We start from the raw sequence: 23195 nt of genomic DNA on the forward strand, positions 1-23195 counted from the left end.
AATCTGTGTAAAAATGCTTGAAAAAAAGAAAGCTGGCCAACATAAGTAAAACGACATGATAACAAGAGGAAAAGGGGAATTGGTTTTTTCTTTCCAAGGGAGCTAGAAGTGACATTGTGCCTGAAAAATTACTTTGAATTGCACCAAATAATTTCTATGTTTTGCTTGACCTAATTGTCTTTATTTTAAACTAGGCCTATGGGGGTTGTAAAGCATTTGTGTTTCTTTGCATTGTAATTCTTTCCAGCATTTGGAGAAGCCACTCTGAGGTGTAGCATCTCACCTTACCTGTGACAAGAAACAGTCACAAACTCAACAATCCTGCTTTTGAGCTCCCAAATGTCTGCTGTATATTTTCCTGGTCTTCAATATTCGATCTGTGTCATGACCAGTAATTTCACACCCCTCCAATTCATTTAGCTCCGTTATTTGAATTTTATTTTTTTTATGTTTTATTGGCAGCCAACCTGAGGAAAAGTCCATTTCTGTTGGGAAGGATGAAAATTTGACAAGAAAGTCTCACAGATATGTACGCTTAGCAGAAAGATTTTTAAATGTAGAGTCTGATGAAGGAATAGAGATGGAAGCAAGTTTTGATATAGAAGAAAAGAATTGCTGAGCCAGTCTTACTGGATAACCAAGGAGGCAAAGGGTATGGTAGTTAGAAGGGGTTTTTATGACTTAGAGCAAAGGATAAACCCACCTCAAACAAGAAGATGCTTTTACCAAGCAGAAAGATGCCACAGGCAAACAAGTCAGCAAAGTTGCAAGTAGAAAAAAGGTCTCAGAATTTTCCGCTGCACAAAAACTGAAAAACAACTTCTAGCTTAAACTGTAACATACTAATCACTTTTAGTGATTGGAGAATAGTAACATGAACATGGTAATTATAGTAGTTATGATAGGCTATAGATAATAGTTAAGGTATAGATTGGTTCTACTGTATTAAGATGATAAGCAAAGAAAAGTATATAATGCATTGTAACCAAAACCAAAGGGTCTCCAGGGCTGCCTGCAGCTGGAGCTGACAGCTGTAGGCACAGGCTCTGTTGCCCACTACCCTGGACTGCTGTAACGTCTTGGATGGAATAAACTGCATTTTGGAGAGCCGCCTGAGTCCCGCATCTCTCATTTAGGCTCTTACACAATTCCTCGGTCCGAAAGACCAAGGAAAAGTCCAGGCATTGTTTAGAAGATTTCAACTAGTCGAAAAGCAGTGGTAAATGAGGGAGGGAGGGAGGGAGAGGTTTGTGCTGCTTGTGTAAAGCTATAATCTGACTGTTAATTTAGCAGGGTTCAATCAGGCTGCATTATCTCAGACAACACCTGCCAGGGCAACCTCTCCAAAGGCCCAAGTGATAATTTCCTTTCCTCAGTTGTTGTGCTGTGCCCCTGCTGGGAGTGCTGTAAACTTCCTCCTGAGGGCAGACACAAGCAAGAGCACTCAGGATGCTGCTGCTTCCTCTACTGGCCCTGGCTCCAGCCTGCTCTTGTAGGTTCCATTTGTCACCATGACACAGGGCAGTGGAAGGCAGCATCCCATGTTTATGTGTGTAAATGAATAGCAAACTAAGAGTATTTGTTCTGTTTTCTCTCTTTCTTTCTAGATGGCCAAACACAAGTGATTCTGAAGCAGAGAGAAGTATCCATTACCAGAGGGCACAAGACAACTGCATCAATGGACTGTATAGCTGAGGGTATTCCTGACTTCCAGTACGCATATATACATTGGTACCAACACGTACCCGCCAAAGCTCCAGAATGGATTCTGTACATTGGACTCAGTGCAGTTTCTTATGATGACAATTCCTATAGGAACAAGTATTCTTCTTCAAAGAAAGGTACAAACATCTGCACTTTCACAATCAATGACATTAACTCCAATGATGTAGGTTCCTACTACTGTGCCTACTGCTATTCCCACAGAATTAACAGGTGACAGGCAGCCAGTACAGAAAGCTGCCTGCGCCCTGAGGGGCAGGCTTTCTGTCAAACACAGAGAATCATAATTGTACTTTCCTACCTCTAAAACACTCCAATATGTTTATGCTGAGTATGTTTACATGAATATCAGACAAGGAGAAAAGCAAAGATGTGCTACAACTTAGGTGGTATACTGCTCTGTGCTGGGGAAAATGAGCACTCCTGTGGGTGATGGCATTGCAGCTAAATTATATAGTAGCACAGATAATCTCTGAACCATACAGGTTCTTTCCCAAGTACAGTCTGAGAAAGCAAAAAATGAAGAAATATTGGGGAGGGAGCATAGGAGAAGGATATTTGCACTTAAGATCTACCCTGAGAGGCTTCAAATACAGGTGATACTTATCAGTAGTAACTTCCAACTGAATGGTTATGATGACAATGACTTTCATAGGCAAGGATAGTACACTGTGCAACACCTGAAAACACTGTTCCAAGAAAGAGTTGTGAAGACCATTTACAAGGACAAGCTGCAGATTAAACCTGGGAACATATAGAAATGATGATACAGCACTGCTCAGTCAGCTCTGAGGAGAGCTGCAGTGAAATTTCATGTGGCAAGGGTATTCACAACCCCTGTCCATGTGAGTTCTTTTTTTGTTATTTCATTGTAGATATATCTGCACTACAGGACCTGACACAAACTCACATATTTATCACAAGGACAATAGAAGAATATTAACTTTCTGTACCACTTGTAACATGAGATTTATTTGTGTACAGTGCTATTGACAAAGTCCTAAAAAAGATCCAGAGGATTGTCTCTTCTGGGTCAGAAAATGTGAATTTTTTTCTCAGGGAAGAGAATGATGTATGACAGCTGCTGCCCATGGGACCATTTGCTATAAAGTCTTTGTGGGGCACATTTTCAGCCTTTGAAATCACGGAAAGTACAAGAAAAAGCAAGGGGCAGCAAATAACTGTCTGGTAGAAATGCATGCTTCACTCTGGTTTTGCCACAGCCACTGACAGCTGTCTTGTAATAGAGTCACCAGCTGTACTTTTCCTATTTGGTGCTACAACCCCATTATCAAGGAAGGCAGGCACTTGCACAGAGGTCCAATCTCCTCACGGCTGGCAAGAAACTACTGCCAGAAGAGCTCCTTATTTCATGCAACAGAAATGCAAAGATCTTCAAAAGAAATGTGTCATGGCAAGTCAGTGCAGTCAAACATTTACACGCTATTTTCTGTATCTGTAATTCTTCATGCACAGTGAAATTAACAGCTGCCTGGTTTTTTTCTAAGATACATAAATAGACAAATATACTTAAGTATTCCTAGGCCTGTTCCTATGCAGTTGGAGGTGCAAACCTAACCAAAATCCTTCCCCTGAGGAGAGGAGGAGAGACACAGTCCATAGACCAATCTGAAGCAGGCAAAACTTTTTTCTGTCTCTCCATCTCTTTCTGCCTGTCTTGGTTTGAAAGACAGGTGCCTGCTAGAGAAGACAGGACCCTCCCTTGGAATGGAGAACGGAAACTCCTTCCCGCCGAATTATTATATTTTTGAAATTAAGGGGCTCTGAGGCAAAGATATGGGAATAAGAATAACAGTTCTTTACTAATATGTATAACAAGACACACAAAACAACAACAACAACTACAGCATCAATAACAAACAGAACCAGGAACCGGTAACAGCCTCCCCGGCCGCCGGCTCCCCTTCGGTGCAGTTGCGTCACCGCCGGCAGGGGGCGCTGTTGGCTTCCGGTGGGCAGGGCGCGTGCGCAGATTCCCCGCACGGCTGGATGGAAGAGGGGCTTTGGCTCACGAAACCCGGTGGGGATTGTCCGTCCCGGGGCCCCAGCAGGACTCTTGGAAGCAGCAAGCTGGGACAGCAGCAATGAGCAGAAATCCTGGGGTGGTGGACAAGATGTATCAGGAGTTCTGCAGCAGTAGCTGGAAACTGTGAGATGTCCCGGCAGGGCAGGGGGTGCGGGGCCCAGCAGCAGAAGAAAAGAAGCTCCCGGCTGGGTTATTGCATTGGCAGTGAATTCCTTTTCCAAGCTGCAGGTCCATTCTCCTCCAAAACACAGAGTGAGAGAGAGTTCCCAGCTGCCCCAACCTCTGTCCTTTCACCTGTCCTTTTACCTGCCTCTGTTCTTGCTGTATCTCTGTCCCTCTGGGAGAAACTCCCAAAAAAACAGAGGAGTTTCCCCTCCACACCTCTCAAGCACCCCGCCATCAGTACTTCTTAGTAACTCAATGGGAAAAAAAATCCACAAGTAACAAGGAAAGAACATGCTGTAGATGGGGTTTGGTAACTTTGCTGATACATATATCACATGTTCTTCCTCATTTGCATTCCAAGGAACATGAAAGTTAAATATGTCAATTAGAGTGTCACTTACTTTTGGTCAGAATTTATTAATACAAAACGTAAAATAAACAGTTTGGTCTCCCTCCAAGGTCTGAGGCAGCCTTTGTTGTCTGATCTTTTCCATAGAGTTTTTGTGTGCCTTTTCTTCTCATCAGACCAGATTTACAACACAGCTCACCTTTCAGGTTGAAGGGAGGGTGAGAACAAGGGGTGGTACATAGGCACAGGTGCTTCTCTGTGCCACTGAAACAACACAGGGCTGTGAGACCTCCACTTCGCCCCAGGCATCCTTTGGTTGTGAGACCTTGCTCGAGCCAGACTTAAGGGCAGCACAGAGCCCAGGTCACATTAGGCTCAACCAGCCTCATAAACTCCACGCCTACTTGAAGCAACACTGTACAATGCTGACCATTTCCCACGCTGTTGCGGGCAGATGCCCTCAGGTGGGAAGTAGCCTGACCATCTCTCCATCCTGTCAAGATCCCTGTGAAGGGCTGAACAGCCCTCTGGAGTATCAGCCACTCATCCCAGCTTCATGCTATCAGTGAACTGAGGAGGCATCTGCCCCTTCCCCCCAGTCATTGGTGAACAAGTTAAACAATACTGGACCCAGTGTGGAACCTTGCCAGACACTACTAGTGACAGGCCTAGTTAAGGCTTAATTGGGGCTGTTCAGCCTGGACACAAAAATGCTTAGGGGAGAACTTATTGAAGCCTTACAGTGTCTAAAGGGCACTTACTTGGGTAGACGGTGATAGAAGAAGGGGGAAGAGTTTTATACTGAAAGAGCTTTTGAGAAGCTCTTAGGAAGAAATTCTTTACTCTGAGAGTCGTAAGGCACTAGAAGAGACAACCCAGAGAAGATCTAGACATTCCATCCCTTGTGATGTGTTCAAAGCCAGGTTGGATGGGGCACTGAGCAACCTGATCTAGAGGGTGACATCCCTGCACATGGGGTAGAAGTGAGAGCTCGATGATCTTTAAGGTCCCTCCCAACCCAAAGCATTCTGCTATTCTGTGATTCTCCGAAGTTCTAAGGAAAGGTGAAACATTCTTCTGGGACAGCTTTGAGGTGCCTGAGGAGAGGAATACATTCTTGGGAAGGGCCAGGCTGAACAACTTGAGTGTGCTCAGTAGGTAAGTCTGATATAAGTCTAGTACTAGATAGAGGAAGAAGATTTTCAGATTGAGTATTTTTTGTCCTTTCTATGCTGCGCCTGCCATGGTTTAGCTTGTCAGTAAATTTAACACCCTCTGTGGTAGTGTGTTGAAGAACGACCATTGGATGTGCTGAATTGAGTAATTTCCTCCTCCCAGTCATTTGATGATTTGTCCACCTGAAGGGCTTTATAACATTTCTATTTATTTCATTTTCAGGTCTAATCTGCACAGGCAATATGTTGCTGTTTCCAGTCCTTCTTGCAACTTCATTTTGGATCTGTAAGACCTTTTCCTCTTCTCTCTCCTTCCTGTCTACAGTGAACATAAGCCTTTTTCCAAACTCCAGGAGTTTCTCCCCTCATGCAATTTCTCTGCTTTCACTTCCAGGTGTAGACATGCAGTCAGTGCCAGTGCAAACCCCAGAGATGCAGGTGCAGATGAAGGGCATTTCTGCCAGCATGTCATGTCAACTGGGAGAGAAAACCATTGTGCATTGGTACAGGCAGCTTCCCGGACAGCCGCCAGAGAGGATACTGTACGAGTCTGGAGGGACACCTGTTTTTGAGGACAACAATGATAGAAATAGATTTCAAGTTCGGAATCATCCTACTCAGCCTGTGTATGATCTTGTGATAAATTCTTTAACCCCGAGGGATTCTGGCACTTATTACTGTGCATACTGGTTGTACCACAGCATAAGTTTGGCAAAGATAAGCCTTACAAAAAGACTCTTTGTGCTCTGAACTGCAAGCTGTGAACTCTGCTAAAAATTCAAATACTTCCTTATTCCACCCCCTTCATGATTTTCTGCAGCAGGAGAGGAAAAAAAAGCCTAATGACAAGTGTTAAATATCTGATGTTGACAATCAGTATATCATTTCTGTGCTCAGATTTTTCTGCAATATCCAGAAAGTGAAGCCTTCCTGTCACTTTAAGATAAATATATGAAACTTTGCTCCTAAAATGAAGGCTATATTTTACTGAAAGCACTCACCTGACAGTGACACAGTCTCTGTGTGTGAGTTATAGATTTCTCTTCTCTGCTCTCTGCAACATTCTCAGAGCAACATTTCTTCATCCCTTAGTATTTTCTCTTGAAAAAAAGCAGGAAAGAAGGGGGGAAAGCCAGCTGATCTTGCGCATCCTCCTTCATATTTTCCTTTTGCCTTCCTTTGCATCTCAGTCACTAAAAAGTCCTACAAAGGCACAGAAAACCTAATTTTTTCGTCACGATTCCCCATTTGATATTTCCAAGGCATAAATTGAAATCCTCAGCCACAAGCCATGCCACAGACAAGCAAAGACTCTCAGAGCCTTTAGATTAAGTGTGCTGAGTTTTAGAAATCAGATTCTGCAAAGACTGGTTCCAGGAAAGCTGGCATTTTTCTGAAAGCTAGGTCAAAACACTGAGATACTTTCATGTCTTACATTTTCTGAATTGTAGTGCACATGTTCAGTATCTTTTAACAATGAGCACAAATACATCGACAGTGATGGATTTTTAGTTCTACAGGCTCTGAACATTTTTTGCTAAAGCTTCTATGTGATTTAAGTGTATAACATCTTGCTATGGATGTTTCTGTCTTCCTCAGCTATTTGAAAAATAGGTTGTAGACCTCTGAAGTTAACTTCAGTCAGCCTGCCTTTTGTCATTGTATTGTGGGATCTGAGAATACTTCACAACCAGTCTAGGAGGTTTTAGGAGTGAGCTGGCAGCAACTTCCTGAGATGGATGATTGGGCAGCCAATAAGGACCTTGTTGTGGAAAGGTAAGGGCAGCCTTGGCTGCAGTGTCTATGAGCCAGTGGCATTCAACTCCTGAGAGAAGGCAGCAGGGCAAAAGGCAGGACCTCAGCCCTGGACTTCAGGAGAGTAGACTTTAAAATTCTTCAGATATCTGCTCGAAAACATCACCATAAATACAACCCTGAAGTGTCCAGGAATGCTAGTTGATATCCAAGAATCTTCTCCAAGTTCAAGAAAGGTCCAGTCTGACACCTAGGAAACCAAGTAGAGGCAGCAGGATTTTCCCAAGAGTGAGCAAAAAGCTGCTGACTTTAATCAGGCATAAAAATGAAGTATAAAAGAGGTGGAATCCGGGGCTGGTGATCCAGGAGGAGTATGGAGCTGCTGTTCAACCATGCAGGAATGGGCTTAAGAAAGCAATAAACCAGCTAGAATTGCATTTGGCAAATGAGGTGAAGAGGAACAAGAAAGGATTCTAAATACAGCAGCAGCAAAAGAAACACTCAGGAAAGCTGCTGGATGGGGCAGGGAAACTGGTGATGTATGACATGGAAAAACCTGAGGTACTCAGTATTTCCTTTGCCTCAGCATTTACCCATAAAATGGCCTTCAGGTATCCCAGACCCCTGAGACCAGATGGAAAGTTTGGAGCAAGAAAGATATAGCCTTTGGTGGAGGAGGATCAGCCTGGGCTCATCAGTCATAGGGGAGACCCCACAGCATCAAACCCACTCATCAAGATGTCTCTCTGCAATGGCTGTTGACAACAGATGTTCTCTTTTATTTTCCAGCCTTTTTTCCAAGAATTGTTTGCATCTCAGCTAAGCTATGAAACTGAAATCCTGTGGCTGTGCATTTCCTCCCGCACCCCAAATCAAAGCAAAGGCAAGTCCCAACAGTCAAGCTTCTGCAGTCACTGCAGTCACTGCAGGTTGATGGTCTTCAGCTTTGGTGGAGGGCAGTACCAGCACAGGGGCACCCTGGGCACTTCTGCACCTTGCATCTAGGTGACTAAGCTGAAGCAGCAAAGGCAGTCCTCACCTGCTGTGACACTGTGCACCTCTCTGCACCTCTCAGGTTAGGTATGCAATCACTGCCCATCAGGGTAACCTCCAGGCTGAAACCTTCACTCCACTATACATATCTGGACATGCTCTTGGTTGCAACCTTTTCTCAGTCACTTCGACTGAGTTTTATAGGGCCACAATCCTTGGATTTTATCAATATTTCCCATATTTACTGGGAAAAGCAGACAGAACTACAGCCTTTTTACCAATTTTAATGTTTGACAGTCCAGAGAGGGTTTTCTGCAAAAACACCCCATCTGCTTGCACACAGAAAGTTCATCACTGAAGACCATTCAAGAGAGTCACTTCCTCCTTCCGTACAAAACGGTTCCCATTTAGAGTCCCTTTCTTCCTTCTCTGAATCTCAATGAGACCGAAGCGTGACAAGCAAACATGCTGCTGCTCGTAGTGTTTGTGGCCACAGCCTCTTGGTCTTGTAAGTACTTCCTTATTTTCCTACCTTTCTTCACAGGCACCCATGGCTTTGCATCTATAAAAGGCATCTTTCCAAATCCCTGATTCCAGCTAATTACATAATTTATCCTCTTCTCTTTCCTAGATGGATTTTCACAGGAAATTCCCATGCAGAGTCCTATATCCATCACCAAGTTTCAAAAAAGTGCACGGATGACATGTGAAATTCCAACATTAGAGGCAAATTTTGATGACATCGTCATACACTGGTATAAGCAGAAGGAGGGTGAAGCTCCAGAGAGGCTTCTGTTTGTTTCAGGAGGCAAAGTTGTCATTGAAAGTGGCTTTCAAGAAAACAGATACGTGACTGAGATAAGTTCTGTCCAGAAGCGGTGTGTTCTTACAATAAAAGATGTAATTCCAGATGATGCTGCTACTTACTACTGTGCCTACTGGGATCCTCACTGCGATAGAAACACAAAGATCATCAAGGCAAAAAAAACACCCGCAATATCTGAACCACAAGATTGTAACTGTGCCACCCCACCAGTCTTCTCACTGCATCTGAGTGAGCTGCTGAAAAGCCCAACCTTTTTCTGCTACTCCAAAAGAGTGGGTAATTCCGCACAGATGTCCTTCTCAAAGTCTGGTTTATCATTAGCAGTCCTGTCTTCAACACACATCTACTATATTAAGGGCAAAGGAAATCTTCACTGCCTTAAAACTTAGCACATAAATACTGGACACTTACCTGCTCCTTCGGTGCTTTTACACAGCCATGGCATAATTCTGGCAGTCTTTAGGGGAGCAAACAGAGAAGCAGTAATATTCTAGTCTGACCACTTTTCTCTGTAGGAAAGAGTAGGCAGAAAAGAAATACAGTGTGCTGAAGGAAGTACCTCAGTGGTGGGAATTATATGCTTGCTACAGCCTAGCACTTTTGAGAAAAAGCTTCACCATGTAATATTCGCTGCTGTACATGTAAGCAACTGTAAGATGTTGGAAAAACTGTAAACCCTGTCTACCCTAATTCAGTTACCACAAAATTCCACATAGACCAGTTCAAATTAGAGATTTGCAATGTCTTATCTACCAGAGCTGATGATGTGCTGCTTATAACTATCTTCTTTGTCCATTTCATGTTAAAACAAATAGGATTGTCATGGTTTAGGAATGGTATTCCCCAATTTAGTGTTCCCACTGAATCACTCCAAACCTTGTGCTGCTCCCTCACTCCCACTTCCCCTTCCGCCTACCACCTGCAGTGAGCTAGAGAGGAGAACTGAAGGTAGAAAAGTAAGAGATCGTGGTTTGACATAAGAACAATTTACTGGAAACAGCAATGTGATAAGAAAAGGAACAGTAACAGCAACAATACTAACAACAGTGTTCAAGAAAGAGGCAAATGATTCATGTGCAGAAACTCACCACACAGAGCCATGTAAAACATGAACCACTGCCATGCTACCCCAACCAAGAAAGACCCCCTTTTCCCTTGCCCCCATCAGTGACACAAGGTGGTGTAGGATACAGGTGCCCCTCCTGCTACTGCAGAAATTAACCCTGTCTTGGCCAAAGGCAGGACATTATCCATTCCTGATTCTATGCCATCTAATATCATACTCAGATCCTACGCCTTCCAGCTATGTATATATATACACATATCCATATAAATACAAAAGTGTGAATATAATTTCTATAGTCAATGGCCATCCCTCCAAGATGTCTGTTGAGTTCATTTAGTCCATGACTGTGGATTCTATCTGTCCTAGGTGTCTTCCAGGGCAGGAGGGCTGGTGTACTGTTGAGTGGTTACAAGCTGCATCAGAAGATCATGACTGGTATATCTGGGGCAGTCCATGCTCGTCATCCATGGTGGCTATGGCATACAGTGGCAGTGTCATTCAGCAACCAATATTATATAATTCAACATTACAGACTGTTCTTATCAAAAAAACAAATCCCCTTGAGGGACAAATTGCATTTCCCCATCCCTCTGCATTACCCACCATGTGCACCCAGGCCCTTCACCAAAAAAAATCTCATGGATGGCTTTCCCTTTGCTTGAGGCAGGACTAATCCAAATTGTCTACCTCTAACATATATTCCTCAAATGCCCCATGGGACTTTATCCCCTTCTCTGATACATGGAGGCTTTGATATTCCCAGAGGCTGATGCATGAGAGACAATACGATACACCCACTCAATAATACTATGCTCTCTGGCCCAGCTGTCTGTGAGGCCATTTTTAGAATAAGTCTGACTCGTTTCTTTCTGGGATGCCACATTGCCATAAAACTTGCTTTTCAAGGCCCAAGATGCTGGTCTTGTCAGTGGTGTGAGGCACAGGGTAGGTGTCCAGTCATCCAGTGGTTGCTTCCCCTATTGTAAGAATGTAGCAATTGCCTTGGTGGGTTTGCAGGAGTGTGATGCAAGCAATTTGCCTGACTTCCCCATATTTATATCTCAGCATGGTTCCCCATACCACAGAGGCTTTACCCTCTTGGCCTGCTTTATTGCAGTGCATGTTTCCCAGTTGTGGATAATCTGGAAGACAGTGTCCATGATTAGGTCCACCCCTTTGTGGGAACTCTGCACATCACTCCGGATGTGAGGAGTCCCCCGAGACCACGTCGAGAGCCGAAACCCCGTCAGGGGGCTCGGAGATCTTGGCATGATGCCCGGAACACTTGGTGGCTGGATTTCGATCCTGCAAATGAATTGCCAGTTTGGTATGAGGGCTGGAAGGTGTCACAGGTTTAAAGGGTGTTTTTATAAGGTGTACACAGGGTGAAAATATAAGGTTTAAAAAATTTTGTATAAAGGTAATGGGGACAAGATGGAGGGAACAGGGCGTGTCTCATCCTTCTTCCTTCTTCTTCTTGTTCTCCATCTTCTGCTGTGGTGATGGCACTCAGGGATTGGTTTGGGGAAGGGGTGCACTGTCCAACATGGGTGATAGGTATTGGGAGGTAAAGGTAAATATGATATACGTAATTTGTGGTATAAGAGACGGAGCAGCCTTGGGGGCGGTCGGAGAGCATCGTGGCTGCCTTGCTGGTCAGACCTCTGTCTGCCAGGAAGAAAATTTTGTAGATAAGACTTAATAAACAACCTGAAGACCGAACAGCAAAGAGTCCAGTCTCATTCTTCAGAGCCTGGGGTCGCTCCCTGGACCACCCAACTCACCTCGGGGGCAGAGAACAAGCAGCCGACCCCGAGACCCCTTGATCAAGAACACATCTGTTTGTTACATCTCTTCCCTGATGACCTGAGGTGTCATGGGCCCAGTGTGCCAGAAATAATTCATCATTGCCAGTCAAGATCCATCTCAGACACTAATTTTGGCAGCCCATTCCACCTGTCTGTTGTTGTGGCCAATTCTTGGGCACTTGTGCATCTACATGATGTACTTCTCCAGCTTCTGTACCAGTGATGTCTTGCCACAGTTCAGCAGCCCAGATGCATTTACCTCTGCACTGCCAATTGTTCTTTTTGCATCTCTCCATCCACCCCACAGAGCATTTGCTACCATCCATGAGTAAATGTAGAGGTTGAGCACAGGCCATTTCTCTCATTCAGTGATATATAAACCCAGCTAGACAGCTTTCAGCTCTGCAAATAGACTTGATCCACCATGTGCCTCAATAGCCTCTGTGACTCACCATGTAGGACTCCATATATTAGCTTTCCATTTTCAGTGCATCGCTACAATACAGCAGGAGCCATCAGTAAAGAGAAGGTATCACTTTTCATTTTCTGGTAGCTGGTTATATGGTTATATTCCTCATCTTCTATTTAAACTTCCTTTGCTGTGTTGCCCCACACAATAATGTCACCATTGTATTGCAAGTATTCTGTAACCTCATTCTTTTCCAATACAGTCTGGATCAGTCCATGGCAAATAGTGGGGATGTTTCCACACCTGAGGCAGCCCATTCTGTGTTTGCTTTTACCCCTCCAGGTGAAGAAAGCAAACAGTAGCCTTCACTTTGCTGCTAAAGGAATAGAGAAAAACATATTAGCAATGTCCATGGTGGCACCACTTTGCTGCCTTGGACTCCAGTTTTTACTGAAGGTCCAGCATGTCCTTCACAGCAGCACCCAGTGGTGGTGTGATTTCATCCAGGCCCTGATAGTCCACTGTCAGTCTCCACTCTCCCCTGGACTTACACACTGGCCATATGGGGGTGTTAAAGAGTGAGTGAGTCTTATTGACCACTCCCTGTCTTTCCAGTTCATTACTCATCTCATGAATGAGGGTCACATAGTCCCGGTTGGTGCAGTATTGTTGATGATGCACTGCTGTGGCAGTGATCAGTACCTGTTGCTCTTTGACACTCTGCAGTCCCACAGCCGAAGGGTCCTTTGAGAGACCAGGCAAGGTGTTCAGCTGTCTAATTTCCTCTGTCTCCACAGCAGCTATCCCAAAAGCCCAACAGTGCCCTCTTGGGTCCTCGAAATACCCTCTCCCAAGGTAATCTATGCCAAGGACACATGGGGCCTCTGGGCCAATTAGAATGGGATCTTTTTGCGTTTTGTTCCCAGTCAGGCTCAACTCAGCTTCCAGTACTGTCAGCTGTTGGGACGTGCCTATCACCCCAGTAATAAAGACAGATTCTGTCCCTATAGATCTTGATGGCATCAGGGTACATTGTGTGCCAGTGTCAACTAAAGCCTTACAGTCTTGCATCAGGCCATCAGATTCACACAGTCCAATAGATCTGATTATCCCTTTTCTCCACCTGGCTGAAGTCCCCTCTACTTCTGGTCACAGTACTCATTTCTCAGTTCTTGTAAACATGAACTGGAGGTCCCTTCAAGAGGATCAGAAGTAACATCAGCCCTCCTGCTTTGTCTGAGGATTTGCCCACTGTAAAGTGGAGGGGCATTTATCCTTGAAGAATTTCCTGCAGAAGTTGTCCTGGGTACAGAGCTAAAAAAAGAGGGGTGGAGTTTCTAACATTTTTTAATTCCATACCATTCACATCATGGCTGGAGTTTGGTTGCAGCAGAAAAGGCTGAGCAAGCTGCATCAGAAGCTGGAAGGAGTCAGTCTCACCTTGGGCATGGGAAAGAATAAACTGTTCCCTTAAACACACGGCCATGAGAAACTCAAAAGGGGCAAATGCTGCTACTGCCACAGCTGCTACTACTGTTGCTGTTAATTCTGCAGCTGCCAACAACCCCAATGCAAGCTGCAGTGCCCACCAGGACCACTCCTGGAATAACCACTGCCTTGGGGAAAGGGACTCCTGCATTGGGACCACTGCTGCAATTGATGGAGCCAGCATTTTTCAGCAGCATAGCTCCCATCCAGACTCCCTAGCTAGTTTCCCAGATGCTGTAGGGCCCAGTGCATGGGAGAAGAGGCCAGGTCTCACTTTCTTTGTCTCAGGTTGTGCAGGGTCTTGGTTGGTGAATAACCTTCTGTATGTAAATCACCTTTGTTGTGTGTACTTTAATATAGTTACTGGTCATTTTTCTTATTTTATTCTTGTTTTTTTCTCAAGTAAATGGTTCTTAACTCAGAATCTCTGCTTTTAGTCTCTCACTAAGGGGGGGTTTGGGGGGAAAGAGAAGCTTAAATGGGGTTTAATTTTCCTCCTGTGTTTTTAAACCAGCATACTCATGTACTTGTGCTGCTAGGGCAGAGGTGCTTCCTCATGTCCTCTCTGTAGTCATACAAGTAAAACCACCTCTAGGTTACCTCGTGGTACGTACCTCTCTCTTGAGCAGGGAGCTGCATGCTCCCAGTAGAAGAGACCGTGGTCCATACTGGCAGAACATCAGATATTTCCTCTCTAGCATGCTTGAATCTTTTGAGTCTGTCCAGAGTCTTGGGCAATGTTTCCACAGCCAAGGCTTAGGTTGGAAAGGAGGAAAAAAAACAAACATATTGTTAGAGTTGGGTAATCACCTGAAGCAGTGTTTCTTCTTCTTTCATTGACATCAATGAAAAGGATTTCAAAGAGTTGGTGTACGATGATGGCAAGCTCCATACAAACTTCTGCCACATACATTGTGTACACTGAACAAGAGACTGCTTGTTATTTGAATCCCTAAAGATTACCTTCAGCACAGCTGATTCGCTCAGGTACTGGATACCTTTTTCCATGGTATTCTGCCTACTTGGGTACCCTGCTGGATCATCTTTGAGAGAATTAAAGAATCCTTTCCCTTCCACTTGACAGGAGTTGCCTCCAGAGGCTGAAAGTTTCTGTCCTCTTCCCAATCACCTTGCCGATGCTCAGATCCCAGAACAAGGATCTCAGCTTCTTGGCTTCACTACCATCTCCTTTTATGTTGTGGGCCACGATTCCCCAGCATCAGAGCAGGAAGGTCACCAAGGGCTCTCCTCACTGGCAGCTGAAATCTTTTCACATATCTCATAGCTCACCTGGGGTAGGGATTAGTGTCCATCTCTGGCATTGCCTCTTCCTCCTTTTGTGAGCTCCTGAAGTGGTTTTGCCTGAGGCATCTACAGATGTGATGTAAAAGCTTTTGTGTAACTGACAGTCTACCAAACTACTGGGAAGCTGTACACACCTCTGTGAAAAACACATGTTAAATATGGAAAATTTTGTAAAAACTTTCTTTCTCTTCTGGTCGGTAAAGAGGTAACAGGCCCCAGCCCCTGTCTTAGCTAGGCCAGGCCGGGCGGGGCCGCCTCCTTTCTCCCTGCTGGGCGCTTGCTGACTTTTTATCTGCTGCTGATCAGGAGAGGGAGTGTTGGACGTCAGGCTGTGGTTGCAATTTCTAACATCTTGGTACTATCCTGGGGCTAAGCTGAGTCTGTTAACTTTCAGGAACAGCCTGGGCTGAGACGGCTCAGATTAGATTCTACTAGTATAACTGTCGGGCAAGGGGAAAGAGAAGCTATACACCCCCTCCCTCCTTTTTTGGTGTGTTACTGCTGAGTTTAGACTGACTGATTAAATTTTAGCTGCCCTTCTAGTCGTAGTTTAGGTAACTGTATGCAAACTTCAAGTGAGATGTTAACTCTTTCAGTTCTTTAATCCTCTCTTGAGTAAAAAAAGAGCAAGATGCAAGATGTAAAAGAGCAACCTAAAAACACTAAAGTTAGTGAAGAGGAAGTCAAGTCCCAGATGGGAGGGATGAGAAGATGCCTTAATCTTGGGGCTGAAATCCTCTTATAAAGCTATAGAGAAAGACTCTTTTTTACAACACATAAAGGTATAGAGAGATTTTCAAATTGTAGATATTGAGCAAAAGCTTCCGTACCAAATTAAGCAGATGTTAAAGTAGCTGTGATCCTGAGAAGTTTGAACAAAGAAGAGAAGAGCAGTCCTGTGCCCTCAAGAAGAAAAGAAGATCTCTGCTCCTAAAGATAAAGATGATTTTAGAGATAGATAATGAGACCTTTTACCTTTAAACAGTTCATCTTTAAAACAATACCCCATAAGTTAACATAGCCATAAACACAACTGTGAAAAAAGCTTATAAAAGATGGGAGAGAGTTCACAATTACAAATTTCCACAAGAGGCTGCTATTCATGAGAGCTATGAGAGAACTGTTTTTCTTGTAGAGAAATCTCCATGACATTAACAAGAAGGACTTATCTCCCTAAATAAACTGAAGAAAGACTATTCTAGGGGTGGTAAGCTCACTGAAATTTTATATTTTCTTTCTTTACACTGTCAGCATGAAAGAAAAGGTTGTGAGAGGACGAGAAGTGTTCTGAAGGTTTTGTTCTAATTATTCTTTCTTTTAATTACTGTTAATAAGTTTTTCTTTATACCTTTTTAAAGTTTTGAGCCTGCTTTGCTTTTCTCCTAATCCTATCTCACAACAAGTGAGTGCATTAGTGATTAGCTAATACTAAACCCACCACACTCCTTAGTGATTAACCAGAAAATCTCATAGTTACCGAAATCTACAATTAACAAACCACTACAGGGCCCTATTTTTCATCCCTCACTAAACAAGCTGATTTTGTCTTGGATTTCTTCTTCTGTACTCGCATGGGTTGTTCCTCTCATTCAGCTGCAGTTTGAGTGGCCACAGTGTCTCTTGGTCTGTTTTCCTCCTCTGACCCCTGAGGATGCTGTCTGGTATTGAACTATGTCCAGTAAAGAGTAGACAGGGCACATTGCAGTAAGTTACACCTCTGCCAGTGTCCCGCAGTGTGGTACACCAGGCCTGGATGGCATGTCAGGACTATTTGGAGATGTCACCTCAGGACTATTCGGAGAAAGTCCACATGGCAAATAAATAGAGATGGGCATGATTTAGTGATCTGAAAATAAGAGATAGTTTTAATCATCAAAAACAACAAAGAGCAGAGACTGCAAACAGGGTATAGGGTACACTAAAAAGGCAAGGGTCAGGGTAGGATCAGTGATATATATATAGGATAGGTTAGGGGAGGAATATGAGGGACAGGGTACCAATCACAAACTGGGGTTAGGAATATTAATATCAATGTGGCAAACAGGAGGAACAAAGAACTTTCTAGTAATCATTTTACATATGAACTCACAGGGGACAATGGGGGTGAGTTTTTGCTCACCATAAGGGGATTTCTCCCGCAACCTTAGAGCAAAACCTTCGTCGCACTCAACCCCAAAACTGTAGATGTCAGGGGTGGGTGAACTTACAAAATATTGGAGCAGAGTAATCCTTCAAAACTGGCCCATTATCTCCTACCTTTCATGGCACTCATGACTATCCACTCTCAAGTTAGATGTATGTATCTAACTTGTATGTACCCCTATGTATCTCTGTCCTGACTCTAAATATGGTGCGGGCCGCACTGAGGGGATCTGGCAGACTTTGCAACAAGAACATGCTTTCTTTAACACCCAAGGGAAATTCAAAATTCTCAAAAGCTGTTGTAACAGGCCTGAAACAGGAAAGGAGGGTGAAAATCTTGGGAAAATCATCCTCTCTTCCTCCTTCCACAAACTGTCTATGATTATTAATAGACCCCCAAAGGCTGTGCCCAAGGTAAGGGTAGGAGAGCAACACTGAATACACATCCCAAATGTTCCTCATTGACTTTGATGTTGTCATGTCATTAGCTAATATCCCCCAATACATCAACAAAGAAACCCTGATCCTTCTCCCTGCTCTGAAAAAGAGCACAGCAAGGAGCACACAAAGGAATATATACAGGGTTAGGTACCACAACCATGTGAACAGATCGAGCAAATTTGTTTTTAACCATCTCTGGACAGACCTGTCATTATCTCAACATTTCATACTCCATTTGAACACCAAGTAAGGCTGTCATGGCTTAGGAATGGTACTCCCCATTGTAGTGCTCCCATGCTCTTCAATCCATGTTATACTTGCTAGCTCCTCCTACTCTCTTGTGGAAGGCTTGAGATTAGAATTGAAGGCACAGAAGGCAAAAATCATGTGTTGAGATAAGAGTTATTTACCGTAAACAGCAATGAAATAAAAACCAAACAATAACAGCAACAATGTTAATGATGAAATGTGTAACATACAAAATAATTGCCATGTGATTGCTTGAAACCAGCATTAGTTGACTGCTCCCTCCAGCCCAGAACCAGTATTACCCAATTGCTCACTCTGCCATGTGTCCTTGACCAGAAGGAAGCCCTTATCCCCCAGAAGAGACTTCATTCCCCCACATCCATCAATAAGGTGAGGTCATGTAGAGTAACTTGTGTGTCCTAGCCATGCATCTACTGCAAAAATTAACACCGTCTGACCAGAACTGAGGTGGTTTCCTTCACTGCATGTCTAAGGGTGTAGCAGAAAAAACACCAGTAAGCGTCATTCTGTCTACGTCACTCCTGCCCTTGATTTGTGGTTGTGATTAGGATGTTTCTGTTCAGAAGATTTCAAAGTAGACCACTGGGTTTTTTTACACCTACTTCAGCTGAAAGACCTTCACCCTCTAGTTCCTCTTTCTCACCACAAATAGTAATTTCTCAACATAATTTTGCAGTCAGTATGCTACAAGAGATCCCAGAAGTAAACAGTAACTCAGTTTATTTTAAATGCCAAACTAAGCATGCAGGCTGTTTGATTGACAGTAGTAGCAACTCCTCTGATGTTATCTTGGGCTGTTTTATAAAAAAACCCACTCAGTGAAAAGCCTCCTTTTCCCACCAGTTGTTATATAAAAAGCTGCCAGTGAGTTGCTGTAGGAAAGCCTGGAGTGATTCCAAGAGATGGACAGACAATAACCACTTACTTGGGGGTGCGTGCAGCACACAGACACTTTCACAATGCTTTTGGTGCTGGCTTTTCCTCCTTTCTCTCTTCTGTGTTGCGAAAATGAAAATTGACTCCATGCTAGTAGTACTTGATAGCATGTAATTGCAGGTGTACACCTTTGGTAAAGAGCAGGATTTTCATCTGAAGGTACATGTTTATTTTACATGCAGAACTCTGTGTTCTTATTTACTGTCTAAAATCAAAGAGAATTCATAATCTAGTTCTAAGACATTAGGTGGAGGATTATCTAACAGGAAAGATTTTTTCTGAAGGACATTAGCTGTCGGCTGAATATCCAGATGCACATCTGAAATTTCTGATGACCTCCCAGGAGCCAAGGACCTGGTCTTCATGCAGACTCCCATGGATGATTTGGAAAAGTTGGGATTTTCTTCATCAATGGTATATCAAGAGAGCATGCTGGCTTATTGTAAAGTCAAAACATAGTGTGGAGCACCTGGATCAAATACTTCGGCATGGGAACAAAGCTAGTTGTCTCTGGTAAGTACCATTATCATTGAACAGATTTTCAGATAATCACTCAAGTTCTCAGATAATCAGGAATGAAAGACTGTGAGGAAAATTATTTTGTCCATGTTAAATCATATTTTGTTTGTGAACAGTGCATGGTGCCCCAATTGGGTAGATAGATTTATATATTGGGATGGTTTCATCCTGTTCTAGGAAACAATAGTGAACTGCTTGAAAGTTAATTCCCAGAATTGCATGTGAGAAATGAAAAAGTTTCTTATTGACAGAAGTGGTCTAAATTGATTGGGAAGAAAAATTCCCTGAGTGCAATACATTTCTAGTTCCTGACTGTACTGAAAGCAACTGGTTTACTTTTGTATTTGTATTATGTTCACTTGTGGTGAAGCTATGCAATCAAAAGGATGAATGCTGTTTTCAGTATAAAGCATATAGCAATGCCAAGAGTATGTTACTCAGAAACTACATTACATTATCAAGGTGGCTATAATTAATTCAAATTGCAAACTGCTGGGGAGAAATGCAGAGAAATTTAAAATGTTTTCTATCCATGCCTCTGACCAAAATTTTCAGAACTTTTTACTCACTACAAAAATTAAAGTATTTCTAGAAATGGCACTCTAAGCAAAGTTGAAAGTTCAGCTAAAGCATTCAGTTAGACTTATCACCAGCCTCTAAACCAGAGAGACTTTTTCTGTAGCATATGCAAGAAAAGTGCAGTGCAGGAGATATTGATAAGCATTATCAGACTGTGGGATCCTGACATCAAAATATTTGGAAGTGGAACTGAACTTAGAGTTTCAAGTAAGTACAAAATGTAAAACTTGACTACTTCTGAAATGCTTTTTAATACAGTTAGATATTGGCTGGCATGAAGTGCTCTGCTATTTTAATTCTCTCTAATTCTAACTGTTCTGAATACTTTGCAGGATTTCCCCTTAAACAGCATTTCCATTTGTATTTGTAGAACACAATGTAATTGCTCTGTATTTATGCATGAAATGGGGGAAACACAACAGCTATGGCAGCAGAGACCTGTAACTTATCCCATTATGATTTTCTATGTAAAAATTAATTTAAATACGGCAAAGACAGCATTTGGAGAACAGAAAAATGTTTTTTATCTCTAGGTATGCACATTTGACCTTTGTGATATTCCTAATTCATTCTGAAAATAATATGTCCAACCATATGTCCAATATGTTACACATATTCTTTGAGAAGTTAACATTTTTCTTTTGGACTGTATCTGACTATGAATGAAAATGAGAGTTATCTGAGATATGCCCAGAACAGTAAGTTGCACCTTTTAAGATAGGCAGAGTTGAAAGGCTGTTCTCTCTTTCTAGGTTTTGCAGAAACTGCTTATTATCAGTTATTACTACTATTCAAAATATTTTGCTTCAAGTAAACCCTAGGTGCTGTGATACTTGCCCGTAATTTGGCTCAGCTAAGCATCTGAGATGAAAATAGTTTGTCTAATTTTGACCAGCTGTAGTGGTGTATCTTTTTAGTGGGAATTTTGATTCCAGTCAATGCAGTTTTTCTTCATGTTACTGGTAACAAAAATATTGGTCAATAGTCTCGTGCTCCTCAGATCTCTATATAATGTTCACCAGCTCTGGGTCTGATCTTATGGGGGTGTATAAGGAGCAAATTATTTTATCAGTATCTCATCAAATAAATCTTAGGGTGATGCTGCCTGTTTCCAGAAAGCAGAGATAAAGCAAAAGTGCTCCATCTGCACTGTCCACCTGAACCTTCAGTAGACTCAAATTAGTTGAGATGAATTCCATTCATTTAACAGCTTATATGCCCTTTAAAAATTCCACATTTTTCCATTTTTTTAAACTTTATTTTGGGTGACTGCTCCTCTTTCACTTCCCTAGCATCTAAAAATTGATTATACAGTAAATCTGATTTTCTTTAAAGAGTACTATATACCCATGCAAACACAATTGAGCTGCATGGATATTGTAAAGGCTTTATTCACTGTGATTGGTTATTACAACAAGGTGTTTGGCTCAGGTACAAAACTCATTGTCTCAGGTAAGTTGTACATATATTGTTCATACAATAAGCTACAGGAGCTTGGAGTGGTCATATAGATGAGTATTATACTATCTCAGAGGTCACTCAGTCCACTTGGAGCCTCAGTCAGCACCATTCCTTGTGCAGGATTTTCCTTCCCAGCTCACCATTCCTACATTCATCCTTGTATTTGTAATGCAGTGGTTTAGGATCGCAAACATGCCTAAAAAGAACCTATTTCAAGCCACTTTTGATCATAGTTCTCCTAGAATCCTAGAAATCTCCTAGTTCTCCTAGTTCTCCTAGAAATCTGGTGGAAAATGGTCTGTAATAATTTTCAGACACCTCATTCTTTCCTCCAGCTGTACTAAAGGAATTAGCTGTGAATCAAGCAGCTGAGAATTAAGCATGAAAAAAGAAAACCTCTTTCTAATACAGATACAAAGAACAGTATGCAATGGACATTGCAAAAATCCTTTTGGATTAGGCTAGAAAAAGATAAATAACTTGTTCATAAGTATTTTATCACATACACAACACTTCAGTGTTAGAAATAAATAGTACCTCCAAATGTTCTTCTCATTGCTTGATAACTGCTTAACAAATTAATTAATTATTCAGCATTTATTATGGTGAATTACTGCTTAATAATTGCTTAATGAAGAAGTGATCCTTTTTTGTCTTTCTTGCAGAGGCATTTATATTAATGGAAAGTAGCAGACAAAAATTTTTTTTCCCATTTCCCACATGTGCTTTAAATGCCATAATCCTGAAGTGAACAACTAAACAAATACAAGGCAGAGGAAGTACTGCTACCAAGAGTTTTAAGCCTGGTTAATACATAAACCTATATTAACATATCAAGCAAAAATTTGTTTAATGATTTACTCCAGAAGGACTAAGTAAATCATACCTATAATTCACTGGAAATATCTGTGGCATGATAAGCGTGTTGCTTTTAGTGAAAACTCTTACCTACCTAATCAGGTAGTTGCCATGCTTTTCCTATATACAGTTTAAAATAAATTATTTTCAATCATAACTATAATTATGTAGGATTTTGTCTTTATGAGCCCAAGGCTTTTGAATCATTAATTGAGTAAAAGGGCTGTAGTTACTTCATATTTAAGAACTTAATTAAGAAATTGAGGAAAACAGGATTTAAGATAAGGGTCTTCATGAATAGCAGCATTAGCTGAGATTGAATCCAGATATTTTACATTCACAAAGCCAAATCAAGAGAGTCTTGTTGTTCATATTATAGTTGTTAAATCTGGGACTTTTCTGGCCAAAATCACTGAATGGCTTGGGTTGAAAAAGATCAATTAATTTAAACCCCAGTGCTGTGGCCAGGGACATTTCTGAGCAACTAGATGATGTTGCTCAGAGCTCCATCCAACCTGGTCTTAAATACTTCCAGGGATGGAGCATCCACAACTTTTCTGGATGGTCTGTTACAGTGCCTCACCACTTCACAGTAGAGAATTTCTTCCTAAGATCTAATCTAACACTACTCTCTTTCAGTGTGAAGCCATTCCCCCTTGTCCTATCACTAAATGATCTTGTAAAAAAGTCTCTGTCCATCTTTCTTGTAAGCTCCCTTCAGGTGCTGGAAGGGAGCAATTAGGCAACACAAAGCCTTCTCTTCTCCAGGCTGAACAATACCAGTTGTCTCAGCCTTTCCTCATAGGAGAGGTCGAATCAATGTGTTGGCCTCCTCTGGACTTGTTCCAACAGGTCAGTGTCTGTCCTGTGCTGGGGACCCC

At 42.4% G+C, this 23195-nt stretch overlaps 1 gene segment (V, D, J or C); it reads left to right on the forward strand.

Moving 5' to 3' along the window:
- Positions 1–8671: 8671 nt before the first annotated feature.
- On the forward strand, positions 8672–9184 carry LOC102034087 (the record flags this gene model as incomplete). The annotated part of the segment is given in 2 exon segments: positions 8672–8714; positions 8838–9184. Coding segments are annotated over 2 exon segments (390 nt in total), but the record flags the coding sequence as incomplete, so codon positions are not given.
- Between the last annotated feature and the right edge of the window lie 14011 nt (positions 9185–23195).

The sequence above is a fragment of the Geospiza fortis genome, unplaced genomic scaffold (assembly GCF_000277835.1).
Source record: "Geospiza fortis unplaced genomic scaffold, GeoFor_1.0 scaffold693, whole genome shotgun sequence".
NCBI classification, from domain to species: Eukaryota; Metazoa; Chordata; class Aves; order Passeriformes; family Thraupidae; genus Geospiza; species Geospiza fortis.